At 39.2% G+C, this 22,210-nt stretch overlaps 1 protein-coding gene across 1 annotated transcript in view; it reads right to left on the bottom strand.

Annotated features, from left to right (window-relative positions):
* Positions 1-14,754, bottom strand: part of CD247 (CD247 molecule) — a 45,518-nt gene extending 30,764 nt beyond the window's left edge. The window contains exon 1 of the mRNA XM_033086263.1: positions 14,697-14,754. Coding sequence (XP_032942154.1) covers positions 14,697-14,754 — 58 coding nt within the window. The remainder of the gene's footprint in view (positions 1-14,696) is intronic.
* Positions 14,755-22,210: the final 7,456 nt, after the last annotated feature.

Genomic DNA, 22,210 nt, shown 5'->3' with positions numbered 1-22,210 from the left:
CAGCAACATGAAACAACTTCCCCTTGCTTTAGCTGAAAGCTCATGAGCAAAGCTCCTGAGATGTACTTTAAAAGTTTTTTGCCTGCTTTAGTCTGGTTTTCCATTCTATTAGTTCATCACAAATTCAAGCATGGAAAGATACCATATTTGATGGATAAAGCAATTGGGAGTTCTGCTGCTGACTTTGACAGAGACTTTCTGAAAAACAATTAACCATTCTGTACTTTGATTTTCCCCATTAGAATAGAAATTACAAGAACATACTACTTCAGGAGAGGAAGGTGAGGACCTATTATGGGTTATGAAGTATTTCCAATACCTAAGGAATTGTTAGGTTAATGAAAGCAATGAGATGAGAAGCAAGTGCTGATTCATTAAAAGCTTTAAAACAGTCTTCAGTGGAGGAGGATAAGGTACTCATCAGATAATTGCTCAGACATGCTGGGAACATAATTTATTCTACAGCGTAGATGGTGCCAAGCCACATTCCCAAATCACGTTACAGCCCAGCCAAAACCAAAGGCTATGACATAATTCAGGGACAAGGTAAAGACACAAATCACAGTCCTGTCTGCATTGCAGGACCAAAACTTGTTAGACTCACTGTAATGTCAACTATCAAGAAGCTAATTTTAGCATAGCTTGACTAATTTGCACCATGGCTTCTCTCTGTCTGCTTTCACAAGGGTCCATTTACAGTGATGTTTTTAGATGTTCCATTCATACTGCAACACTGATACCTGTTGAGGTGCTGATAAGGGCCAAAAGTCTGGTGTAGCCAACCTAGACTAATTTGAGCACTCACACAGTTGCTTTTTGACATCTCACATGTTGAGCAGGGCACTGAGGCCTCTGTTCTTCCATGAGTCCACACAAGCCACCTACCAGCAGTGGTTCTCTTGGAGAAGAGGGAACATGACCACAGCAACGACCTACACCTTGGGATAAGCAACAAGAACAATCCTCTCTGACCACAAAAGACACATCAAAGGTGTATTTCCTTATAGCAGAGCATCACCCCTACTCTTCCCTTATGAGAAGGCACAGACACTTAGACTTGTCAGCTCCTTGCACGCTAGAATGTCTCACTCTCACACATACAGCCACCCAGATAGATGGTGCTGGTTTAATGGTTTGCTTTCTTGACTTATTTCTCCCCTCAGAGAACAAGCCATCAATGCCTTTCTGGAGCTGACAGAACTGCCATGGCTATGATCAGTTCTCTAGATATCACCTGTCATGAACTCAGACATGTTGTTGAAGAAGAATCTAAATAAAACATTATGTTCTTTCTTAAATTTCGAGTTCAACAGGCAAGCTGTCTGTATTTAATGGTAACTACACAGGCAGTTACTACCATGCCAGAAACTTCAGACCTGTTATTCAGAAAAGTGGGGCTTGATGTAAATTTTAGAACCTGCATGCCACAGAACTGCATTATATTCATACCTATAAACTGGCTAAGAAGGTCATCAGCAACAAAAATTCAGGAATTAAACGTATTCATGTCCATCATTGTTTGATGAACCCAAGCAAGAAGGCTGCTGAAAAGCCTTCTCTTTAAATTTAGTTGCAATTACTATTGCTCTTCCCACACTACTGACAGTTCAGAGACCGTCTATATGAAAGGAATTACACAGGGGAAAGAAAAAAAGACAACTTGAGTCTCATAATTCCATTAAAAGGATTTGTACTATTCCTTTCTCCACTCACAGTTTTAAATTCTCTTGAAGCAGCAGCAGTTTTAACCAGATCTTTCTTGCAGCAGGGAGTTTATACATCTCTCAAATAATATCAAAGATGTTACTCCTGTCATTCAACAAATTCAGTATTTTAAAGACAGGAAATTTGCCAGCCCTTAAGTTGCAATAGTGTAATCCTAAATGTGACAGGTACAAGCACAAAGCTTTTTTTTCTTATACAGGAAATATGTGTAGGGGAACATCCTACATGGATAGGCATGTAGTATGGTCAGAGAAAGACAAATAGAATGAAAGTTTAAAAGATATTTATGAATTCACATTTCTAGATTTCCCAACTTCTGTTTGCATTTTTCAAATCATTTACTATTACAGAAATGATAATAAATCTCAGGTGGTGGGGAGGTAAACAACTAGGAAGACATACCCACACCATTTGATTACAAAACACAAAATCCAGGCAGTAAAAATGAAAAAAGTAGGAGAGAAACAGAGGAGGTCCCATCAGCAATAGCCCTCACTGCCTTTGAAACAGAAATGCTAAGCTTAAAACCAGAAATATTCCATTATTCCTGGCACCTGCTGAGAAGACATTATTCCCTCCACCTTAGACTGCATGTATCTAAGAGCAGAACTTCACTCACTCACAGAAAACTGCTGTTTATCTGATAAAAGATGAAAGATGATCAATAGATTTTGTAATTTTAATAAGTCTGCAAGCTGCAGTAAACAAATGCTAGGGATCATCTTTGATCCTCATGAAGTCTGCATTTAAAAATGGTTTCAATAATAGACGTGGAGTGTGTTTTCATGCTGACAAACCAAAGAGCACATGTGAACTTCTCCATTAAATTAACATAAATATGTCTGTAATGGGATTGATCAAACATTGCTCTTCTTATGCGCTTCTCAAGTGTGTAAATCAGAACAAATTAGGCTGAGGACCCTGGCAAACTGTGACTCCTACATCCAACCTGAAAAAGCCCATTCCATAAACTCAGCCAACGGTTCCCAAGCAAGGATTTGAGTTCTTACCCCCTTTGCCCTATGCCAAAGCTATTTGGATAGTGTGAATCCCGCTTCTGGTTTTCCTGAAATAATTCAGCAATCAGTTTATAGCTTTTTTTTATTAGCATGTATTCTCGTTTTAATTTCATCTTCTCTCCCCCAGTGTGTTGTAGGCAGCAATCATCCCCTGCATGAACACTCAAGTGGGTACTCTTTTGCATGCTACAGACAGTTGTTGAAGAGGAAATGTTTTCACTAATTATATGTAAATACCATTTGAAGTGCCACTTGGCTTAAAGGCTCTGCCACCAAATATTTCATACTATAGCTCAAGACCCCAAGCCTGAAAAAAAACCTGAAGTAGCTTTCAGTCCTACTCATGCCTGTCTGGTTCATAACACAGAAAACAGGTGAGTGCCAGGCATGGAGCATTTTCCAAGCCCCATTACAGGCATTACCCTGGATAAGCCAAAGCAGGCAGAACAAAAGCTCTGCTGAAATACAGCTCCCCTCAGGCAACTTCACTCCTCAGCAGCCCCAGACCAGGGAGTTCAAGACCAAGGTGCTGCTCTGTTTGGTGCCCGAGGCACAGAGCTCTACACACACTGAGCAAATAAACTGCAGCCAATCCCCAAAGGAGGGCCTTGCCTTGATGCCTGGTTAATAGTTAATGTATAGGGCAAGTCCTGGCAGCCAGGAGCTACCTGGGAGGAAAGCAGCATGCAGGGTAGGCAGGCAGGCAGCTGAGAGCTGAGCTTCAATATCACTGAAATAGCAAGGACTGCTCCCATCCAAAATATCACATTTTAATTAGCCTAAATCAGATATTCAGATGTTTCAATCATCAGGTCTTAGCATAGATGTTCCTGTAGGAGTAAGAGGTAGAAAAATTGGTTTTTGTGTTTTTGTGATCCCAGAAAGGCTGTGTCTAAACAGCACTTGGTTGCCAACCAGGCTAAACACCATCATGTTAGGAGCCGTGACAGATGCATGGGTTGTGTGGAGAGCAATAAATGTTCTTCAGCTCTCAAGCACATTTCCCAAAGAGCTCCAGAAGCCTTGTATGTGTGAAATAATACACAGACATTATTTTTTCCTCTTTATCCCCACTTCAGCAATACTAAGAGCACATACATATCTTGTCTTTACTTTTTTTGTTTCTTTTATCAGTTCAATTGAGCTTTGAATTACAAAGGTTTTTTAGAGAGTGGAAAAGGAAGAAGTTGTCTGTTTTCCCAAGGCAACTAAAGGATGTCCTGCAAGCAGAACTTGTCACTGTGTGTGTAATGCAGCAGCAAATTAGATGCAGGCACTATTTAAATTTCCTATATATAATTTTCTTATTTAATTTCCTATATACATAAAACATTGCTTTGGAGGATCTAAAGGATGCTTGATAGATCTCAGATTTCAAAACACCATCATGAAATGGGCAAATAAACCTCTGTAATGACTAATCCAATTCTAAAGCACCATACAGTCTTCAGGACCACGTGTGTTAACACCTTCTAAGTGTTATTTGTGTATTGACAACCAGATAAGTAATGCACAGAGAACAAAAAAAGCCAACAGTGTGGCCCATTTTGATTAAGCTGGAATTGATTGATCCAGTTTATTGGAAAGCCTACACATACTTCAGTGGATTTCTAAAGGTTGCAGAGTAAACCATCAACCACAAGTGAAAGTACAAAACCTGCAACTCCATTTTTCTATTTTCTTGCTTTATCTAAAACCCAGCACTGTTTCACTAAGGGGAGAAAGACCATTGAGGATGATTGGAATTGCCAGAATTATCTACAAATCCTTCAAAAAAGATCCCAAAGTTCAAACTGCCCAATTTTAAAATGTTACATTTCATTCATATTGATTTTTCTTAGTATCTTAATAGCTATCTTCCTAACCAGATGGATTAAATAGCACCAGAAGATACTATCAAAATAATCTGAACTACAACAAAACAAGATAATGAGGAGTTAAAGAAAGATGAAAACCTCGAAACAAAACTGCTTTAGGAGTTACACCTTTGTAACTGCAGATCTCATTAAAACTGCTATAATAATTTATATATGCAAATTGACAAATAAATGCTAGATAACATAACTAATTATAGGCACTCAATTTCTTGTGTATAAGATACCTTCAAACTATGGATGAGGCTGAACACTACCGTGTTTTTATTATAGTGTGACCCTAAAGCTTTAAAAGAGGTGAAGGCCCCACCGAAGCCAAAGGCACAGAATGAGAAACTTTCTCCTTTCCAAATGGTTGGCATACACTGCAGTCTTTATGGAGGTGGCAGCAGCTCACAAAAACACCACTAAATTGGTTTTCAGCTATCTGATAACAGCACCTTTCCTTCAGCACAGATCTTTGTGTGAGCTGCAAAAGTCTGGCTGAGCAGCTGGGTAAAAGCCCAAGCAGTTTGTCTGAAGTAAAGCTCCTGCTGACACCATTGGGCAGCTGCCTAAGCAAGATAGCCAAATTAGTTTTAAATTAGCTATGCTTAAATAAGTGGCACTTGCTAAAACACTGACATGAACTAATTAGAAGGGGGAAAGTTTGACAGAAATTAATTACCATCCCCACATTACAGTCACAGCACATCTAGAGGCCGTGCTGCTTGCCAGATCTTTTTAAATACCTGAAGCCCTCCAGATAATCCTTCTGTTCAGGAAAGGTCAACAGATGTGCTGGGCTTTCTCAAATTGCCTCTGCTGATCAAATTTCATGTTGCTGAATCCCTCAGATCCCTGCATAGCTTTAAGATTTGGTAGCCACCTTCTAAATCTTCCAGTCCTGTATAATTCCATGTGGTTTCAGCAGTGGCAGAACCATCCATATATAAGCATATACTATCAGTTCTCATGTTAATGCTGTTTTAAGGCTATTTTTATATACCCAGGTGTGAAGGCACAGCCCCACTTCTGTGCACCATTTTGCAGAGTGTCTCACGCAAAGGAACCTGCTCTGTGATCCTGGTTGTGCTGGAATTGAGTTGCCACTAAAGAGACCATAACAATTTTTGCCAGGATGGATGGGGAAACTCTTGCAGACACACACCCCATTACCTGGCTGCAAAGGATTAAACTGATTCTGTAAAATACTGCAACTGAGGTGGAAATTTTTTCTATAAGTTTGTCAAGCTAATCAGGAACAAATTCTTATGACCCATTAACTAAGGAATCTTTATAGACTCCATTAGAATGTCTCACCAAAATCAGCAAGTCTCTCAAATGGCTTAGCATGTGGAAGCCCCATCCAAGCTCCTGCTCCAAATCATTCAGAAAAAAGAGCTGAACCTAAGTTTCCCTCTTCCCAAATGCAGAACACAAATTGCTCACTGAATTTTTGATGTCTCACAGAAGTACTTTGGAAGGGTTTTGATTAACCTTAAGTGGAGGAAGGTAGTGGGGACAGTGGGGGGAGCTATCAAAATATTTTGAAGCTTTGCAGAAAGTTGCTTCCCTTTAAGCTCTGTTTTAAAACCTGATATTTGTTTTACTACAACCATTATGCCTAACAAATAGTCTTTTGGCTCAGGATGTAAAAAGAAGTGCAAGAGAGAAAGGGAGCAAACTTGTTAGCTACTTCTTTGCAGCTGAGAAAGATAAAATCAGATAAAAACACTTTGGAAAAGATGTTACCATAAGATAGGGCTGAAGGTTCATATCTGTAACTTCTTTAAGAGAGTTAGAAAAAGAAGAAAAAAAATTGTCTCAAGCCTGAAAATAAGCAATGCTGCTTTTCCATCAGAAGATACAGCTAACAGCAGCAACAAATGCATTATAGTGCTGCTGGGTTTTGAGTCAAGTAGTGAAATAATATCTGAGTTATTAGGAAAAATGTGATTTATTTAGCTGTGTGAATAGACGGGAGAAGGAAAATAATAGTTCTGCCTAGTTCACATTAATACTAGAGACATCGGAAATTTAAGATGGAATTCAAAACAAGGTAAATTAAAGCTGCTTCTTCTAGAGAGAAGTGATTTTGTGAGAGAATTTTTGGGTTTTTGAACATTTGAGTCAAGGAGAAACACTTGGAGATGTGATCAGAATGGGTCGTATTTTGGAAATTTAAAAAAAAAAGAAGTCGATTAATGATGCCAGTTGGCACAACACTGAATATTTCATTATATTTTAGGAAAACCACTTTGAAAACAGAAAAGCAAAACTCTTAAAGAGTTGTAGTTTTTTCGAAACTTTTGGGAGCGGACCATAATTTTGAAGTTACAAACGGTCTTCATCGAAACTTTAGATTGCATCAAGACAGCCTCAAAAAATTATTCTAAGGTATCTTGCAAACTTGCTGTATAAAAAAAAAAAAAGAAAAAAAAGAAAAAATTTTCTGGAGACAAAGAAATATGGATCATCAGCAAACTGTACTGAGCTTGATACAGAAAACAGGGGCCATCTGCCAAAATTTGGGATGGTTTGGGCTTTCAAATTTTGCATTTTGCAGCTCATCGGGCGGTTAACAGCCCTATGACCCAGATGCAGCTCTGCCATGGGAATCAGCACTCCCTGCACCACTCTGCTCATCTAAAGCATGGGGTGTGGGATCAAGGCTCCCATCACCTCCCTGCTCCAATAAAAATGAGAATGGATCCTACTGAAAGCATAATTTAAAATAATTTTATCCAAAAATATTTTTTTTCTTTCCTTTTTAGATGGGTGTTCTGAGAGGGTAAATGCTAGAAATCCTTTCTGGCGTGTATTAGAGGCTCACTTTTAAAAGTAACTGGAATAGTGTTTGGCCTTCTGCTTGAAATCCAGATGGGTTAACCTTGTTTATCTTATGCTCATAACACGTGAATGATCAGTTCTACATTTTAAAGATCAATAGTTTCAAGAAGTTAAAAATTAGGCAACAAATGATGGGTATAGTGATTCCCCTTCCCTTCTCTGAAAAGTTCTCATTTGCTTTCATTAATTCTCCCCAAGATGACCACCTGCAAATATTTAGTTCTTCCACATCACTCATCAGAGAAACCCCTCAGAAAAATTTGGGCAGAGAATTCACATGTCCTGAAAGAGACTGAAAGAACTAGAAGCCCCTTAGTAATGAGGATGTGACTGATAAATAAGCAGGGAAAAAAATGAAGGTAACAAAAAAGCACGAAGTCAAATCCTTCCTTAGTGTAAGCCTCCAGTTAATTACCACATGTATTGCTTTGGTTGTGTTGCATTTATAGGTCTTCAAATTCCAACAGACTAGGAAGTACTGAACCAATGTTAATAGCAAATTTTTTTCATTTCCTGAGAAATATGAAAATTAAAAGTCATAACAAAAAATCGAACAGAAAAATGTACACTTACATTACTCCCATATATTTATCTTGAAAATATTTTTATTACAAATTGCCTTAAGAGTTTCTAGTTTATAATGACTTAGATTTTCAGAATGAGTTCCTCTCTGGACACTAGCTCAGGTGTTTTACCTCTAGGTAATAAATCATAAAATAGCATAAAACAAAAAATGAATCCTGAAAATCAGCAGCAAGTTGGTAGAAAGAAATCCATAGAATTTAAACAGCATTTTTTCAAAAATTATCCAAAGACACTAATTTGCTACATGGATGACATTTTAGGAACAGAGTAACTATTCTCATAGTAATTCACAGAATTATTTATTTGCTTCTTAAAAACTGTCTTTAGGTAGAGTTTTTTAACAAGATACCATCAATACAGTATTTCTCTCCCTCTGTATCCCATCTTCCTTCCCTTAGAGGATGATTATTAATCCAACCTGTAAGATCTTATCCTATTTTTGTCATTTCCAGAAATGCACCTGCACGTTTGCACAAAGTGCTGCTGAAATCACCTCACATAAAAACCCAAAGTGATGATATTGTGCAAATTTGCATCATGGAGAGAAAAAACTTCCATGAGAGAGACAAAGAGAGGGAGAAGACTCAAAATTCTGGTAAGACTCTTTCCTGGAGCTGGTTTCACATGGCTGGATGGGAAACTACATAAATGGCAATAACACAGAATAGATAAACACAGAAATAATTTCTGCTTCCAAAGACTTGATGTGGAGTTCCCTGACTAGAGCTTGCTGATATACAATGAAACAAATTACCAAATGCTGTAGTAATTTGGTGGCTATGCTATATAATATCTTATGCATCACAATTTTTCTTTGCAAACATCTAAATTCTGCTGCCTTAATTGTGAGCTGCAAGATCCCAGCTCAGGAATGCAGTTTATATATATATATGTATATATTTTTAAGGAGTAATTCAAAACTTTCAAGTATTTCTGAGTGACAAAACAAACATTTGATAACCAGGAATGCAAGGCTTTGACCATCAGAAAGTTGATCTCCCTGACTGAAATGATATTTGCTGAGAGTATTTAAAAAGTGACACTGTCAGACTATACCAAACTCTTTCTTCAGATTGATCTGATCAGAAATACTGGATGTTCAATTTTATTTTGAGCTGAATTTCTATATAAACGAATTCAAAATAAATGTTTTGAAGACAAGGTATGTCATTAGCTTCAGCCTCGCTCTGAAATCCATGTGCCCACACAAAAAACCTGGATTTGCTCCCACCCAGCCAGTGGTCAGCACCTGGAGAATTTTTCTCTTCTGCTTACCCCAAGCCTCAGCTTGTTTTGTGAGGAGATGCACACCATGGGGAATTGGAATGAATTTACAACACACAGTGATGCGTTAAATATTTGGGAAGCATTTTTGTAACTGCTTGTCTCTGTTTATTTCACATTTGGCTGTCATGCAGACAACAGCAATATTCTAAGTGAAATGAATGCAAAATACCCATGCTCTTGGCTGGAACAATCGCACAAAATTTGGATGAATAACAAGCAAAAGGAGGTTTTTAGTTACATAGGTCTTTATTCAATGGTCAGTGTATACTTACTTGAAATAAGACACCACCTAAATTCATATTCTCTCATAAATTTCCTAGGTATTGCACCTTGTCGCATTAGAAAAGTGTTGCAGACCATTGCTCTGATGTAAATAATAAAATCTAGTAATTAATTTTTATTATACGAACTTGGAGGGGTCTTAGGAAAGCTTCTCTAAGTATTCTCTGGTTCAAAATGTTCCATGTGTTTTTCTTTTTGACAAGGACACTAGTTTTAGTGTTTGCAACTCTGAGCATTGCAGCATGTTATCGCACCCCAAAAATAGCACTTGCCTTAAAAAAAAATCAAAAAAAAAAAAATCTAAGTGACAAATTATATAGCTAGTTTGCTCTTTTATTTCTTGTGGAACCATGCAGGCAGGCTTGCATTTTCAAGGTTAACTTTACAAGTTAGAAAACTTTGCCAGCAAACTAGAAAAGTTTATTGGTGGTGAAAGTTAAGATTTTCACCTAAGACAGCAACTTGAATTGTAGGTAAATCATATACTGTGATATTTCCTAAAAAACCCAAACAAAACAGCCCACAAGTATTGACAACTGGCCATCCTCTAGACTTATTCAGTATGTCCTGTTGCTGTTTATTCTATCATTTGTTGAAAATTTTCCAACCTTTTTTCCCGTCTTCAGAGTTCCCATCGAATTTAATTTGGAATATATTTCGCCGCTGCATTATCTGAGTTTTCAGGGGGTTGTGTTACCATTATGGCTTCTCCTTCACTTAAAAATATAACAAATAATAAAATATTGAGAAAAAAGTACACAATGGGCTTCCAAAGGTTGACGCTTTATTCCTAGGAAACTTGTAGGACTTAAAATATTTCCAATCTACATGGCTCAAAAATTGAGGTGGCTTCTATCACTAAAGCAGAACTTGCACAGACACCAGTGCTTGTGACCTCTGAGGCCGAGGAACTAGTTTGTTTCTACTTCTATTTTTCATAGTTATATTGGCAAAGGACGGAAAGAAGTCTAAAACTTCCATGAAGATGGATGCACCCACTGTTTGGGGATGAACAGAAACATTTCGCTGCTTTCCGAGGCCCGTGCATTTGGGTGAGTGGATCGAAGAACTGCAAACCAAGTTTTCCATTTGCCTGCATGTTTTATGTGTTCTAGATGAAGTTATGAAGTTATAAATCCAAGGACAGAGTGGAGATAAATGTTTTCATTGCTTTCCTGGAAAAAAGCTGATTTGGACTGTCATACTGTAAGAGCTAAAAATACTATGCACTTCTTAAAGGACCAAGTTAATTAAGAAAACAATATCCAGTCCCAGTCTTGAAATATTACCTTAGACAACATCACAAATCAAAAAAATCTGCAAAATTTCAGCATCTCACAGACCCTAGAGTACTTTAACACTAAAAAGAATCAGCAGTGAAACTTAAATTTATCTGTTGACCGAAGTCAGCGGAAGAATAAAAAGTCAACAATATGTTTACAAGTTTAACAGGCTCACTGAGAAAGTAGATACCTTTAGCAGAATACACGTTGTAAGTGTTTTTAAGAAGTTGCATTTTCCATTCATGCCATCCTGAAAACGTCCTCTGTTTTCTTGCCAGAATGGCTGATGCATCTTACATTGCGATGTAGTACATAGACACTGAAATATACGATCAATTGGAAAAGGGGAGGAGGATTCTACGATTGTCTGCAGCTGTGCAATAGAACTGTTTTTCTATTTTTTCTCTTTTTGAAAGGGAGTTTAGCTATAATTTGGAAATAGTTAGGAAGTAACTCCATATGCAAGGAAAACAAAACATAAAAAAATTTACTCGTCATGCTAGTCACCATTCTGTGTGAACAACAAAGTGGTTGTCAAAAACACTCCTCACATCAACATTCATTTACACATCAAATTCTTGTCCCCTGAAACTGCTAGTGAGCCTCCTTTTTTAACTCCACTTCGGCTTTTTATCCACATAGTCATACTTAAGAAGGACACGCAGAGGAAAAATAGAAATATATTTCGCAGAGAGCTTTCCGTATTTTGTATATCCTTCTCATCTACTACACATAAAAAAACCCAAAAGGAATGTGATCATTAATTTGTTACTTCACTGATTAGGAATTCTGCTTGGAAGGGTTAAGACAGAAAGCACTTATTCTGTAACAAGCATTACAGAATTGAACATAGCACTGCAAGGGCTCAACAAATGTCCCTTTACAAAGACAGGCTACATTGCCTACATTTTGTTCCATTCTGCCAGTTCATACGGTATTTTCCATGAATTATTAATGAATCATTGTGAACAGGCAGGAGAAATAAAAGAAATAAAACATGTAAAATTAAGCCTCTAAATTTTTTCCCCTAAGTGTAACAAGAATGCAGCTCTGAGAACTTCAGACAGCGCATAAGGACATGGCGAGGGTATCGGAAAAAGTCCGAATTTACTTGTTTGGATTCCTTAGACAAGCTTGTAAACAAACTCCTGGTTCACAAATCTTGTCATCTGCAGAGCAGCTAAATCATCTGATGAAAAGGAAGAAAAGAATTAATGCTAAGACCCATTACCTGTGTCTGAACTGACTAAAAAAGGCTCAAAGCATCATGGCAACCCAATGGGCAGGAGATAGAGACATGCAGAGCAGAAAAACAGTGTGGAAATGAGTTGTGCAAGTAACATCTGGTAAAGACCAACGTGCTGTGGTTTCCACAGAGTTAGCTAAAAAAGGGCACTGTCCAGTTCCATTTAGCAGACGATTCTGAGAAAAGTGACTCTGTAAGGGTGTGTAGAAGTGGAGGGCTGTTCTTAAACTCTTGCACGTACATTTCTATACATGCGTGTGTCATGTGTTTGTATAAATCAAAGCATCATCTCATCAGCCTTAAAAAAAATAGGGGGGCAACTCTACAGTATTGCTCACAGGACTGTTTTAGTGTTATCAAAACCTGTCATACTTCAGAACAAAACCTTGCCATTCTAGCTGTGATATTCAGGTAAAAGTCTTCCAATATTCCTGTCTCAACAAACGACCTGATTAACAAAGTCATCAGCTCATAATTAAAATTATTACTTTTCATGGATTTTTAACAGAGGGGTTATAAGAGGGCCTCAGCTAGATTTCCAGATGTACGCTTTTGTGCGTTTGAAGAGGGAAAACAAAAGAAAAATTAAACCTCTGTATGTACAAATGTGTATTTAAAAATGTGAGATACCTTCCCTCTGTAATTGCTCGAAGGCCAAATTTGAAATTCCGAAATTTGTGGTCTGGCGTCAATAAATTCAAAGTCTGCATCAGAATTCATGGCCTGTCTCTAGAACTACTTTAAAACATTGTTTTGTTTTTTCTCATGCCTGACATATTTACTTCAGAACTCAAAGATCAAAAAGAAAGGCTTTGCAAGTTGCTCAGTGCTACTTCTGGTGGCATCTTTCAACTGCCCTTTTAAAGAATAAGCACAAACACTTTACAATGAAGTGGAATGAACTCACTGTGAAGAGGTACGAAGCTTACTGAATGTCTGAGCTTGTTTCATTAAAAAAATAAAAGTTCATCTCCCTAGAAGTTGCTCTAGAAGCAAACTCCAAGAAAAGTGAACACCAGGCAGCAGAAAATCAATCTTTCTGCTCACAGTTCTGAGCTGAAAAACCCAACTGTTTGGTCTCATCATTGAACTAAATCCATGACAGATCTTACATTTTTGTTTGTCTATTCTGTGTCCATAATGTGGCAGCAATTCCACATGTTTTGATTTATATTTCTACTATTTTACCTACACTCTTTGGCTAAATGCTGCTATACTTCAAACTCTTACAGGTATCCAGTCAAAAACACTCCCCCTCAAATCCACAGGCCGCCTCCAAATCAGTGAAAACAGTATCCAGTTCAAAACTTGAATATCCCAAGAGCTTTGCAAGCTGCATTACATATTTTTCAAAATTTTCTGCTGAAAATGCACAAACAGGAGCCAGAACTACAGACACTTGTGACAGGTTAAAAAGGAGGAAATGTAAAAAGATGGCTTTGCAGATGGATTTTGACCTAAAGTAACTTCTTCTACTTTTGTGGCCTTACATACGTCTGTAATAGAGAGCAAGGTAGAAAATATGAGAAGTATACTGAAGTACGGGATCATATTTGGAGATCAGGAAAGGATGGAGGCCCCAGAGGTTGAAGGGAGGACAAACACAAATCATGGCCTGCCACAGAGCATAAACCTCTCAAAACCCTCCTGAAAGAAAAACCTCACAAATCACCAGGACTGCTTCCACAGCATTAGAAAGCAGCTGCAAAACCCTCCTCTCATCCCCAGAAAACTTTCCAAAAAAATGCCTGTGGCAGTCACCCAAGCTCTTAGGGATGCTGGGTTTAAGTACAGTGAGGGTGTACACTGGTGGAAAAAAATCTTCTGGAGGATCTGGCTCTGTTGCATGCTCAGATGTGGCCTATGGCACACTCAGACCTCGCTTGAAGCCTTTTCCAGATGTAAATTTTGTTGCTCTTCTGATCTACGACGCTCCTAAAAAGTGAATTCCTCCTTCTCAAACTCAACGTGACTTTGGAAGATTTGTGTTCACCAAAGCTGCTCCACTCAGTGCTCAAGCAGGGCCGGCCTTTGCACCACACGAATAAATAACACAAAGGAAGGAATGGCTTCGTTTTGTGCTGTCTGGTGGAGAGGAGCTCCAAGGCAGGGCCGTGAGGGGAAGGGCCCTGCCCTTGTGCTCGCCATCTGTGCCCCATTTCTCGCCTGCTGGCTCTGCTGAGCGCCACAGACCCGCGACACCACTCCTTTAGAGGTTTCTCCTACACATCTTATTTCGAGTGACCCTTTTTCCATCGCTGCCTCAAACCTCCCCTTTTAAATCACAGAGAGAGCTGCCCAGGCGAGGCTGAGGGTTTTGTTTAGTTCCTGTTCAGCTGTGGCATCGCTCCAGCAGGAGAAAGGCTCCTCATCCCTGCCTTTATCCCAGGCCAGCTCAGCACAGCACAGCAGCTCCCACTCCTCCTTCACAGGAGGACAAGCATGGCTCTACATAAACACCTTCCTGCCACCAAAATGGTGGTGAATCCACCACAGAAACGCCGCACGCTTCCCTCAAAGCTGCTTTGCCAGAATCCTTCGCAAACCCAAAGCGCGCCTTTACCTGTGGCTGGCAGCTGTGCCTGCAGGGTGGTGAGGACGGCGATGCTCCTCCACTTCATCCTGCTGGGCCAGACAGTGCTGGGGATGGGAGAGAAGAAGAAGAAGATGAGAAGAGGCTCCTCCAGAGGCTGTGCTGGTGTGTGGCCGCCACAGGAAGAGGTTCACCTCCTATGAGGGCTTTGGGAGTCCACCTGCCGGCTTCCTCTGCCTTCACAGGCTCTGCGTGAGGGCTGGGGTTTGCCTTCTTGGTACTGGTGTTTGGGGTTTCCTTTGTTGTTCATCCTCTTCCTCTCTGCAAGATGGTTTTCAGTGAGCTGGGGTTTTTTTCCACTCTGTCTGATGGTTCCTAGATCATCCCCACTCAGCAGCTGCTGGTCTCTGCTTCTGGTATCAAATTTGACCTGACTTCAAAAGGGGTTTGTGCAACTATTCCCAGTGTACAGCACAAGGCATAAATAGAAATTTAAAACTGGAAGTTATAGTCTTGAACAATACAGCTATCTAAACTCAATGATATAAAACTCATTTCTAACTCCCATTTTGTGAGAAATCTCACATTATTGTGCTCTTTTCAAATGCGGGCAAATAAAAATTTTCACATTTTTATTAATAAAAAAAGTTCATTTTAGACAACTGAGAATTAGAAAAGCTTGAAAACATAGCTTAGATGAACCCTAAGGCTTAAAGCTCAGCCTCACTCCCATCAAAATACATCTGGCTCAACAGATCTGAGTGTTTAATGTTTACAACAGTAATACTAATAATGCACTTGAGGATCAGAGCTTAGGCTAGGAGAAAATACAAGCATCTCAGTGCAAAAATTTTTCCTCCTGTTTCTAATTCTTAGAAAAGAAAGAGGAATGTTCTTCCCCAGGAGTTACAAACGGGTGATAAAAATTTTCATGAAGTATGGTGGGATGAGAGTTATTGTACACACAAAAAGTAAAGCTTTATAGTCGTTTGAAATCAAAGTAAATAGAAGTTCTTGGAAGAAATTCACCACCTTGCTGTCTGGAGTAAAAAAGGCTAATACATAGATAAAATTATCTATTTATTTAATTGAATGATTATATATTGTGGCAGTCAATACCAAAAGTACTAGACATTAGTAGCAGTCTAGCACCAGGAGCAATAGTGCACCACACCCTTCTGTGATACCCAGGCTGTGCTGCTCAGCCTCTGCTCTCACCCAGCCCTGGGGAGGGTTTTCTTTGAGGCCCTTCTATCCCAAAAGCTCCAAGGAAAGGCTGGAGATAGGCTCTGACACCACCAGGCAGAAAGCAGAGCACAGCCCAGGAGAGCTGCCATGCACTGAAACTGAAAGAGGTGTCATTAGTCCCAGAAATGGCTGTGCTCAGGTACATGTTCTGTATTCCAGTGCGAGCTGGATAAAGCCTTTTCTGTCCACATCTCTGTGTGACAGAAGATTGGCTGAAACAAGGAATTAGTGAGCAGAAAAAGACCTCTGCTCTCACTTCTGGCTGCCTCAATCTCACTAATGCCTTATCCAAAAGCTGAAATATCATCCTAGTTATTGATATTTTTGGGTAACGGTGTTTCCAGAGAAGCAGATGGCATTGCTCATCACTATTCCACTGACCTCTGTCTCCTCCTGTTATTGATCATAGCTTCTCCCTCTGGCAGAAAGCCAGCAAATTATCACTTTGAATAAAGAGTTGAGGCCAAAGGTAAGGAAAAGAAATGAAAAGCTGTGTAAGAAAGGGAGATTAATGGCAGCAGTAGGCACATTGGGAGAACAGCAGTTGGGCCAGTGTGTTTTGATGTCTAGATAGGGAAAGGTCAGAGAAATTGAGTATATGGACTTCACTTGGAAGTGCAGGCAGAGTTAGAAAAAGGCTTTGCATAACAGTGCCCCTAGAAATTCTCACCTCCCCATCCCTCAGCTTTTGAACTAAGGCAAACTTGTCATTATCCAAATATAATCAAAGTATACAGAAGAGCATTCATGCTTTATTATGAGTTACTCTCACAACAAGCATGGCATGGGAGAGATGCAAATCACATGCAGACAAGCAGGACAGGAACAGATGAAGAGGAAGTAGCCTCCTCTCTAGGAATAAGCCTTTCAGTGTTCATAAGGTTTGCAATTCTACCACAAAGAATAATTTTCTCAGAGTGTCACCTTCTTTTTAGCCTTTCTAGTCTTTGCATCTCTAGGAGCTACACAGTATTGTAAAAACTCCAGCACCTCCTGCATTGTGCATTGGCCAATCTTGCAAATGCATTTCTACCAACAGTTTCAACCCTACTGATGTTTCAGTTTACTCACTTCAGTCACATTGTAAGGACTTTGTTAACCCTGGACTAGAAATGAATGCCAACCCTGGTTCAGCTGAACCAGCAGCAATTTTTCTCAATACAGACAAGGCCACAGTGGAAATATAAAACCCTTCCTGCTGTGCTAAGAAAAGCTCTCAGCTAAACTTGACTCTTCATCTAAACATATGGGTGGAAGAAAGTATGCTCTCAAGAATTACCTGCACTGGGAAGACTGCAAATATTTGATCTGTGATTCGTGAAACAGAATGGGTCAGGGAATTGAAGTGGTCCCCAAGTACAGCTCAGTGTGTTTAATGCTGGTTAAGGTGCAGCTCATTATCTGTTGGATAAGATCTTTCATAAAATAGTCAGAGCATACCTACAACTGGTTCTGTGCATCCATATGCCATCCTTTCTCTGGACACAAAAAAAATCCTGGAACAGCTCTAATGCAAGGGGCTGATTCATTCCCAGAAGCATTCCCTTTTCTCCCTTACTTGTTATGCTTTGACTGTACTATTAAAAAAAAAAAAAAAAGAAAGCAGCAGGGTTTGCAGTTTTAACAGGAAATAAATGAAAACTAAGAAAAAAAAAAAAACTCCGAAAAAACCAAACCCACACCACAGTCAAGCTGAGGATTAAAAAAATATATAACTACACACTGCCCTCTGGCTCCTGTATTGCTACCACAGAGATATGACTCTAATCATCCCTGCAGACTGCTGGGATTGAGAACAGGTCGGTTATCAGGAGCTCTCCTAAGCCTATTTGATACAGTTAGCACTCGCAGGCAAAATTAATTCCTACATCACCTGATGGAGGAGCTGGCCGACTTCAGAGACGTGAGAATCCAGACAGACTGCAGAGCCTTGCCCCTGGTCCAGCAGGGAGTGACGCTTGCAGTGGTATAATTAACTCAACAAGTATTAAAAACATTTCGGAGATGTTCACACAAAGATAATGGGTGTTAAAAAAAGCAACCATTTTCACTGGTGAGCAAACCGTAGCCTCCAGCCAGGCATGCCATTCAGAGTAATACACTGAAAAGAAATGGTCTGCTGTTTATAGTGTGCAAGCCCACAATTTTTATTGATAAAATGTTGCAGAGTGACAGTCCTACACTACTTCACTGCATCTCAATGCACTGTAGTGCCTTACAGTGCAGCTTCGATTGGCTATAATTGGGTTCAACTGTGCTAATCCCCTTGGAATGCAGCAATTAATACTTATTTAGTGGCAATGGCTGCATTCCAAGAGGATTAGTCCCTGCCCTCCACTTTTGCCAGCGAATGGAGAGCTGGAAAGAAGACAGTGCCTAACTACAGGTCTTGCTTTGCAGCTCCCAACAGGGAGACAGAGGAGTTGCTCTTGCTACAACTGCTCCCCTTTGTTTATGAAAATACTACTTTTCCAAGGAAAACCCACCTCACTGTAACTACTCCTTGCAGCTGCATTGAGCAAATAAAAACCCTGATAAGTGCAACAGGAAAAAAGAAAAACAAAACCCCAAAGATAAAAAGGGACACCTGTGCAGGATCATAAAGACAAATATGGCCAGGAGTGCATGTTTCCTATGGGAGATTATAAACATGCTGTGATGTGATGCAAAATCATATTTCTACTCATTATTTCAGGGGTTTTTGTGACTGGCAGTTTCCTGTTCCTGCTATGGTTTTAAAATCTTCAGTGCAACAGTGGTTGTGGAAACCTATAAAGGAGTTGTTAGGAGAAAGTTAAAATACACCCTCTTTGAATGCTCAATTTTGAGACTACTGAATCTGTAATATCCAATTTTTGCCCTCCCCAGTGACGCCTTTATGATCTGCTCTGGATTTTGTTGTTGTTAATGCACTCAAGAGACCGGTGCTTATGTCATATTTTAAGGAGGCAAAAGTGCTTCTTTTCTTTCAGGCTACTCAAGCTACTCTCTCTGGCATCATCAACAACCCTGTTAACTGCAGGTAAATTTCCCCAATTACATTGCAGCATATGTAGAAAAATTCTGTGACTTTATCACTACACACATTCTCAACATGCTCTTTTTAATTAGAGAACACCTTCAGTATTTTCTTGCATGACTGTACAGAATATAACTTATCAGATTATGCCTTACATATATATATATGAATATTGTAAAGCAACATTTTAAGGTCTGTAACAAGTATCTTCATTTATCCTCCTCCCCTCTTTACCCCTAACACACACCTCTTCTGCATGTTTCAAATGCTTACCTGAGGAAAAACTTATTTAACTGAAATTCACTTCAGCATTTAAAACAAATCAAAAATCCAATTCATGTTTGATTATGCAACTGTTTTTTGGCCAAAAGGTAACAAGAAATTGGTGTGCAATATTCTTATTACCATATAATGCACAGTTTGTACAACTATTTTTCTTCTCTCTGAACAATTGCCGCCTTTCAGTCTAGAAAAAGTTACTTGTTAACACTGGAAGATGTTTAACAGGTTCCATTGGCATTAAAACATTATAGAAACAAATTATCTTTAATGTTTTCACATAAATATACATGCTTAGATATGCAATTACACACTGTTTCTTGACACTCTCTCCCCCTATGCACACACACCCCCTCTGTTTGGTTTTGTCAAATTACTCTGTGCTTGTAGCAGAGATTTATTTAAAAAACTCTTAAAATTAATTACAGACTAAAAACAAATCATCTTGTTCTTCAAATACAGCATTCCTGCCATCTAAGGGTATCAAGATGAGTTACAAGTATTTTACATGGGTGCTGCAAACTGGTATCTGCATTTTTATAGGCAAGGGGAAGAGAAAAGTAATAATGCAAAGTAAATTTACAATCTGAGTCAGCAGCAGTAACAAAAGTAATGTGAAATGGTTCTAGACCTGGGTGGATACACTGACAACACACTGAGGGCCAAGGGAGAGACTTCCCTCTTTCAACAAGACCCACCACCACAAACATGGCATCTCGTTTTTTTTAAACTGGAGAAATTCTATGCAAAAGCAAGCCTAGCAGCTGCAGGAATCAGGAGCAAATAGTAATGGGGAAATTTTAAAGCTTTCTACTGTAGAGTATTAAGAGCTAGAGGAAGAAAATAATTCAGAATCATCATTACAGCTATCAGGTTGTTTGATTGAAGTGTACCATCCCCTAAACAATACAGAATTGCACCTTTCTGGCACTAACTGCATACCTGGTCACACTCAACCACAATGCTCCAGCTCTACAGGCAGCACAAGCAATGAAACTCAAATTTTCAAAACATTACTTTTGCACCTTTAATATACATGAACTGGGGTCTGTTTTTTCTCTCCAGATCATTGTTGTTGTGGGAAATGCAAGCACAGAAAACTCTCAGGGTCTTGTGCATACAGGCTCAGACTTAAAACCTTGGAGAATTAGAACCTTAAAAGTGGAACAGACATGAAACAAGAATATAAGTTTGCAGTTTAAGTAGAAATGTGTTTTAAGAAACAATATGTATTATGTAAGCAAATCAATATGTTGAGATAGCAAAAGATTTTAAAGTTTAGCAATAGAACCTGTTACAAAGTTAATTAGAAGTTTAAGATGTATCAGTGTAGGTTTGTGAAGTGTTAAATGATTGGTTAAAAAATGATGCATTGCAGCAAAGCCACAAAAAGCAGACCAATTAATAATTGGTGTAAAAAGATGCTAACAAGATTTGTAGAAATATGTGATTGGTTAAAAAACTAACATAAGGCATTGCAACTAAGAATTAAGTGGCTTCTGCCATTATGGCATTGGATCTAATGTCTCACCCTTCTATGAGGCTGATGCCATGAGACAATAAATCATCTTTTAAAACGTCTTTCCTAATATTAACCTCCTGATAAGTTGCCATGACATTTATAGGAGCTTGGTAGCTTGAAGGTCAGACTTCCCATTTCAAATCAGAATCCAACAAAATAAAAGCAAATCTGACTAAGGCAAGTACACAGAAATGTTACTTAAGCTTTGTTTCCACAGAAAACCAGGCTGTGAAAAGCATTGACCACTATATCCAGAATGAATGAGTCCTGCAGCTTCGTCTTCTTACATGCCAATTCAACTGAGAAGCTCTGAGGAAGCCTCTAGACACAGAAGTTCTTAAGTCAAAAAGCCCTGGGAGCAACTGCAAGAGGCTTGCGTGAGTAACTCAGGGGCTGAGCTCCCCAGCAGAGAAAATACAATTATTGGAGAGCACCAAGGGCTGCTCCCTCCAGGCAAAGGAGGTGGCAGGGAGGGCAGGGCAGTGGCCTCAGGCCTGGACAAGAACAGAGGTTGGGTGACAGCAACCAGGCTCAACCACACTCGAGTCAGGCTTGATACCAAGACAGTGAAACTGAACAAGCAACAAGAGCCTGAGCTCTAACACAGACCTCATGGAAAAAGGGGAAGCTTCGGGATTTTCCCACCCAAACACCTGCACATCATCAGGGCACTGGAGAGCAGCCTGGGGTACTTGAAGAACCCAAAATTAATTAGCTGTTGGAAATTACAAATCAGAGTCAAGTGGTTTAATTCAGCTCATAATAAACCTAAGCCAAAGCGTGGTCACACTAATGAACCCTCTCTCTCTGGATGTGGCAGAAATAAACATCATTGAGTCTGGAGCTGGCTGCTCCCAGTCAATGTTCCAAGGCACTCTATACCTGTCTCCATTTCCTTTACTGGAGTTACTTAATTTAAAAACCTTTAAATCATTTTCATGGATATTACTTCTGAGCTCTCCGTAGCACAAAATGATTACAAAACACAAAAAGAAATGATGAATGCTCCTTTTTTTTTTTGCAGCCAGCAGGCTACTGTGTTTATGGAGGGAAGCATTCATAATGTAAAGCACTGTAGAAAAAGAATTTGTTCATATTATGCCCCTGTCGTTTGCTTTTCCAGCATCTTTGAGTTATGATGAATTCAATAACCACTTTTAAGTATTAAACATTTAACACTCCAGCCGAATGCAAGTCTGTGGCACCCTCTTGTGTTCAACAACAATATATCAGTTTATTGGATTCTATCTCGATTCAATGTTTTTCCTCAGGAAAAAGCTTTTGCAACAAATTAATCCATGAAGTTACAATTAACACTTTTTGTGTTAGTCTGATACTCTGATTGAGCAACCTCTGTTTTACTGTGACGATCAGAGGCACAATATTAAACAGCTAAGAAATTAACTACAGAGAGAACTGAATACAGGATTAAATGAATACCTGATATATTTCAGATCTAGCATACAATGGTGCTGT

This window comes from Catharus ustulatus, chromosome 2, assembly GCF_009819885.2.
Source record: "Catharus ustulatus isolate bCatUst1 chromosome 2, bCatUst1.pri.v2, whole genome shotgun sequence".
In the NCBI taxonomy this organism is placed as follows: Eukaryota; Metazoa; Chordata; class Aves; order Passeriformes; family Turdidae; genus Catharus; species Catharus ustulatus.
Note: the sequence above shows the minus strand (reverse complement) of the source record. Positions and strands in the feature narration are given on the sequence as shown.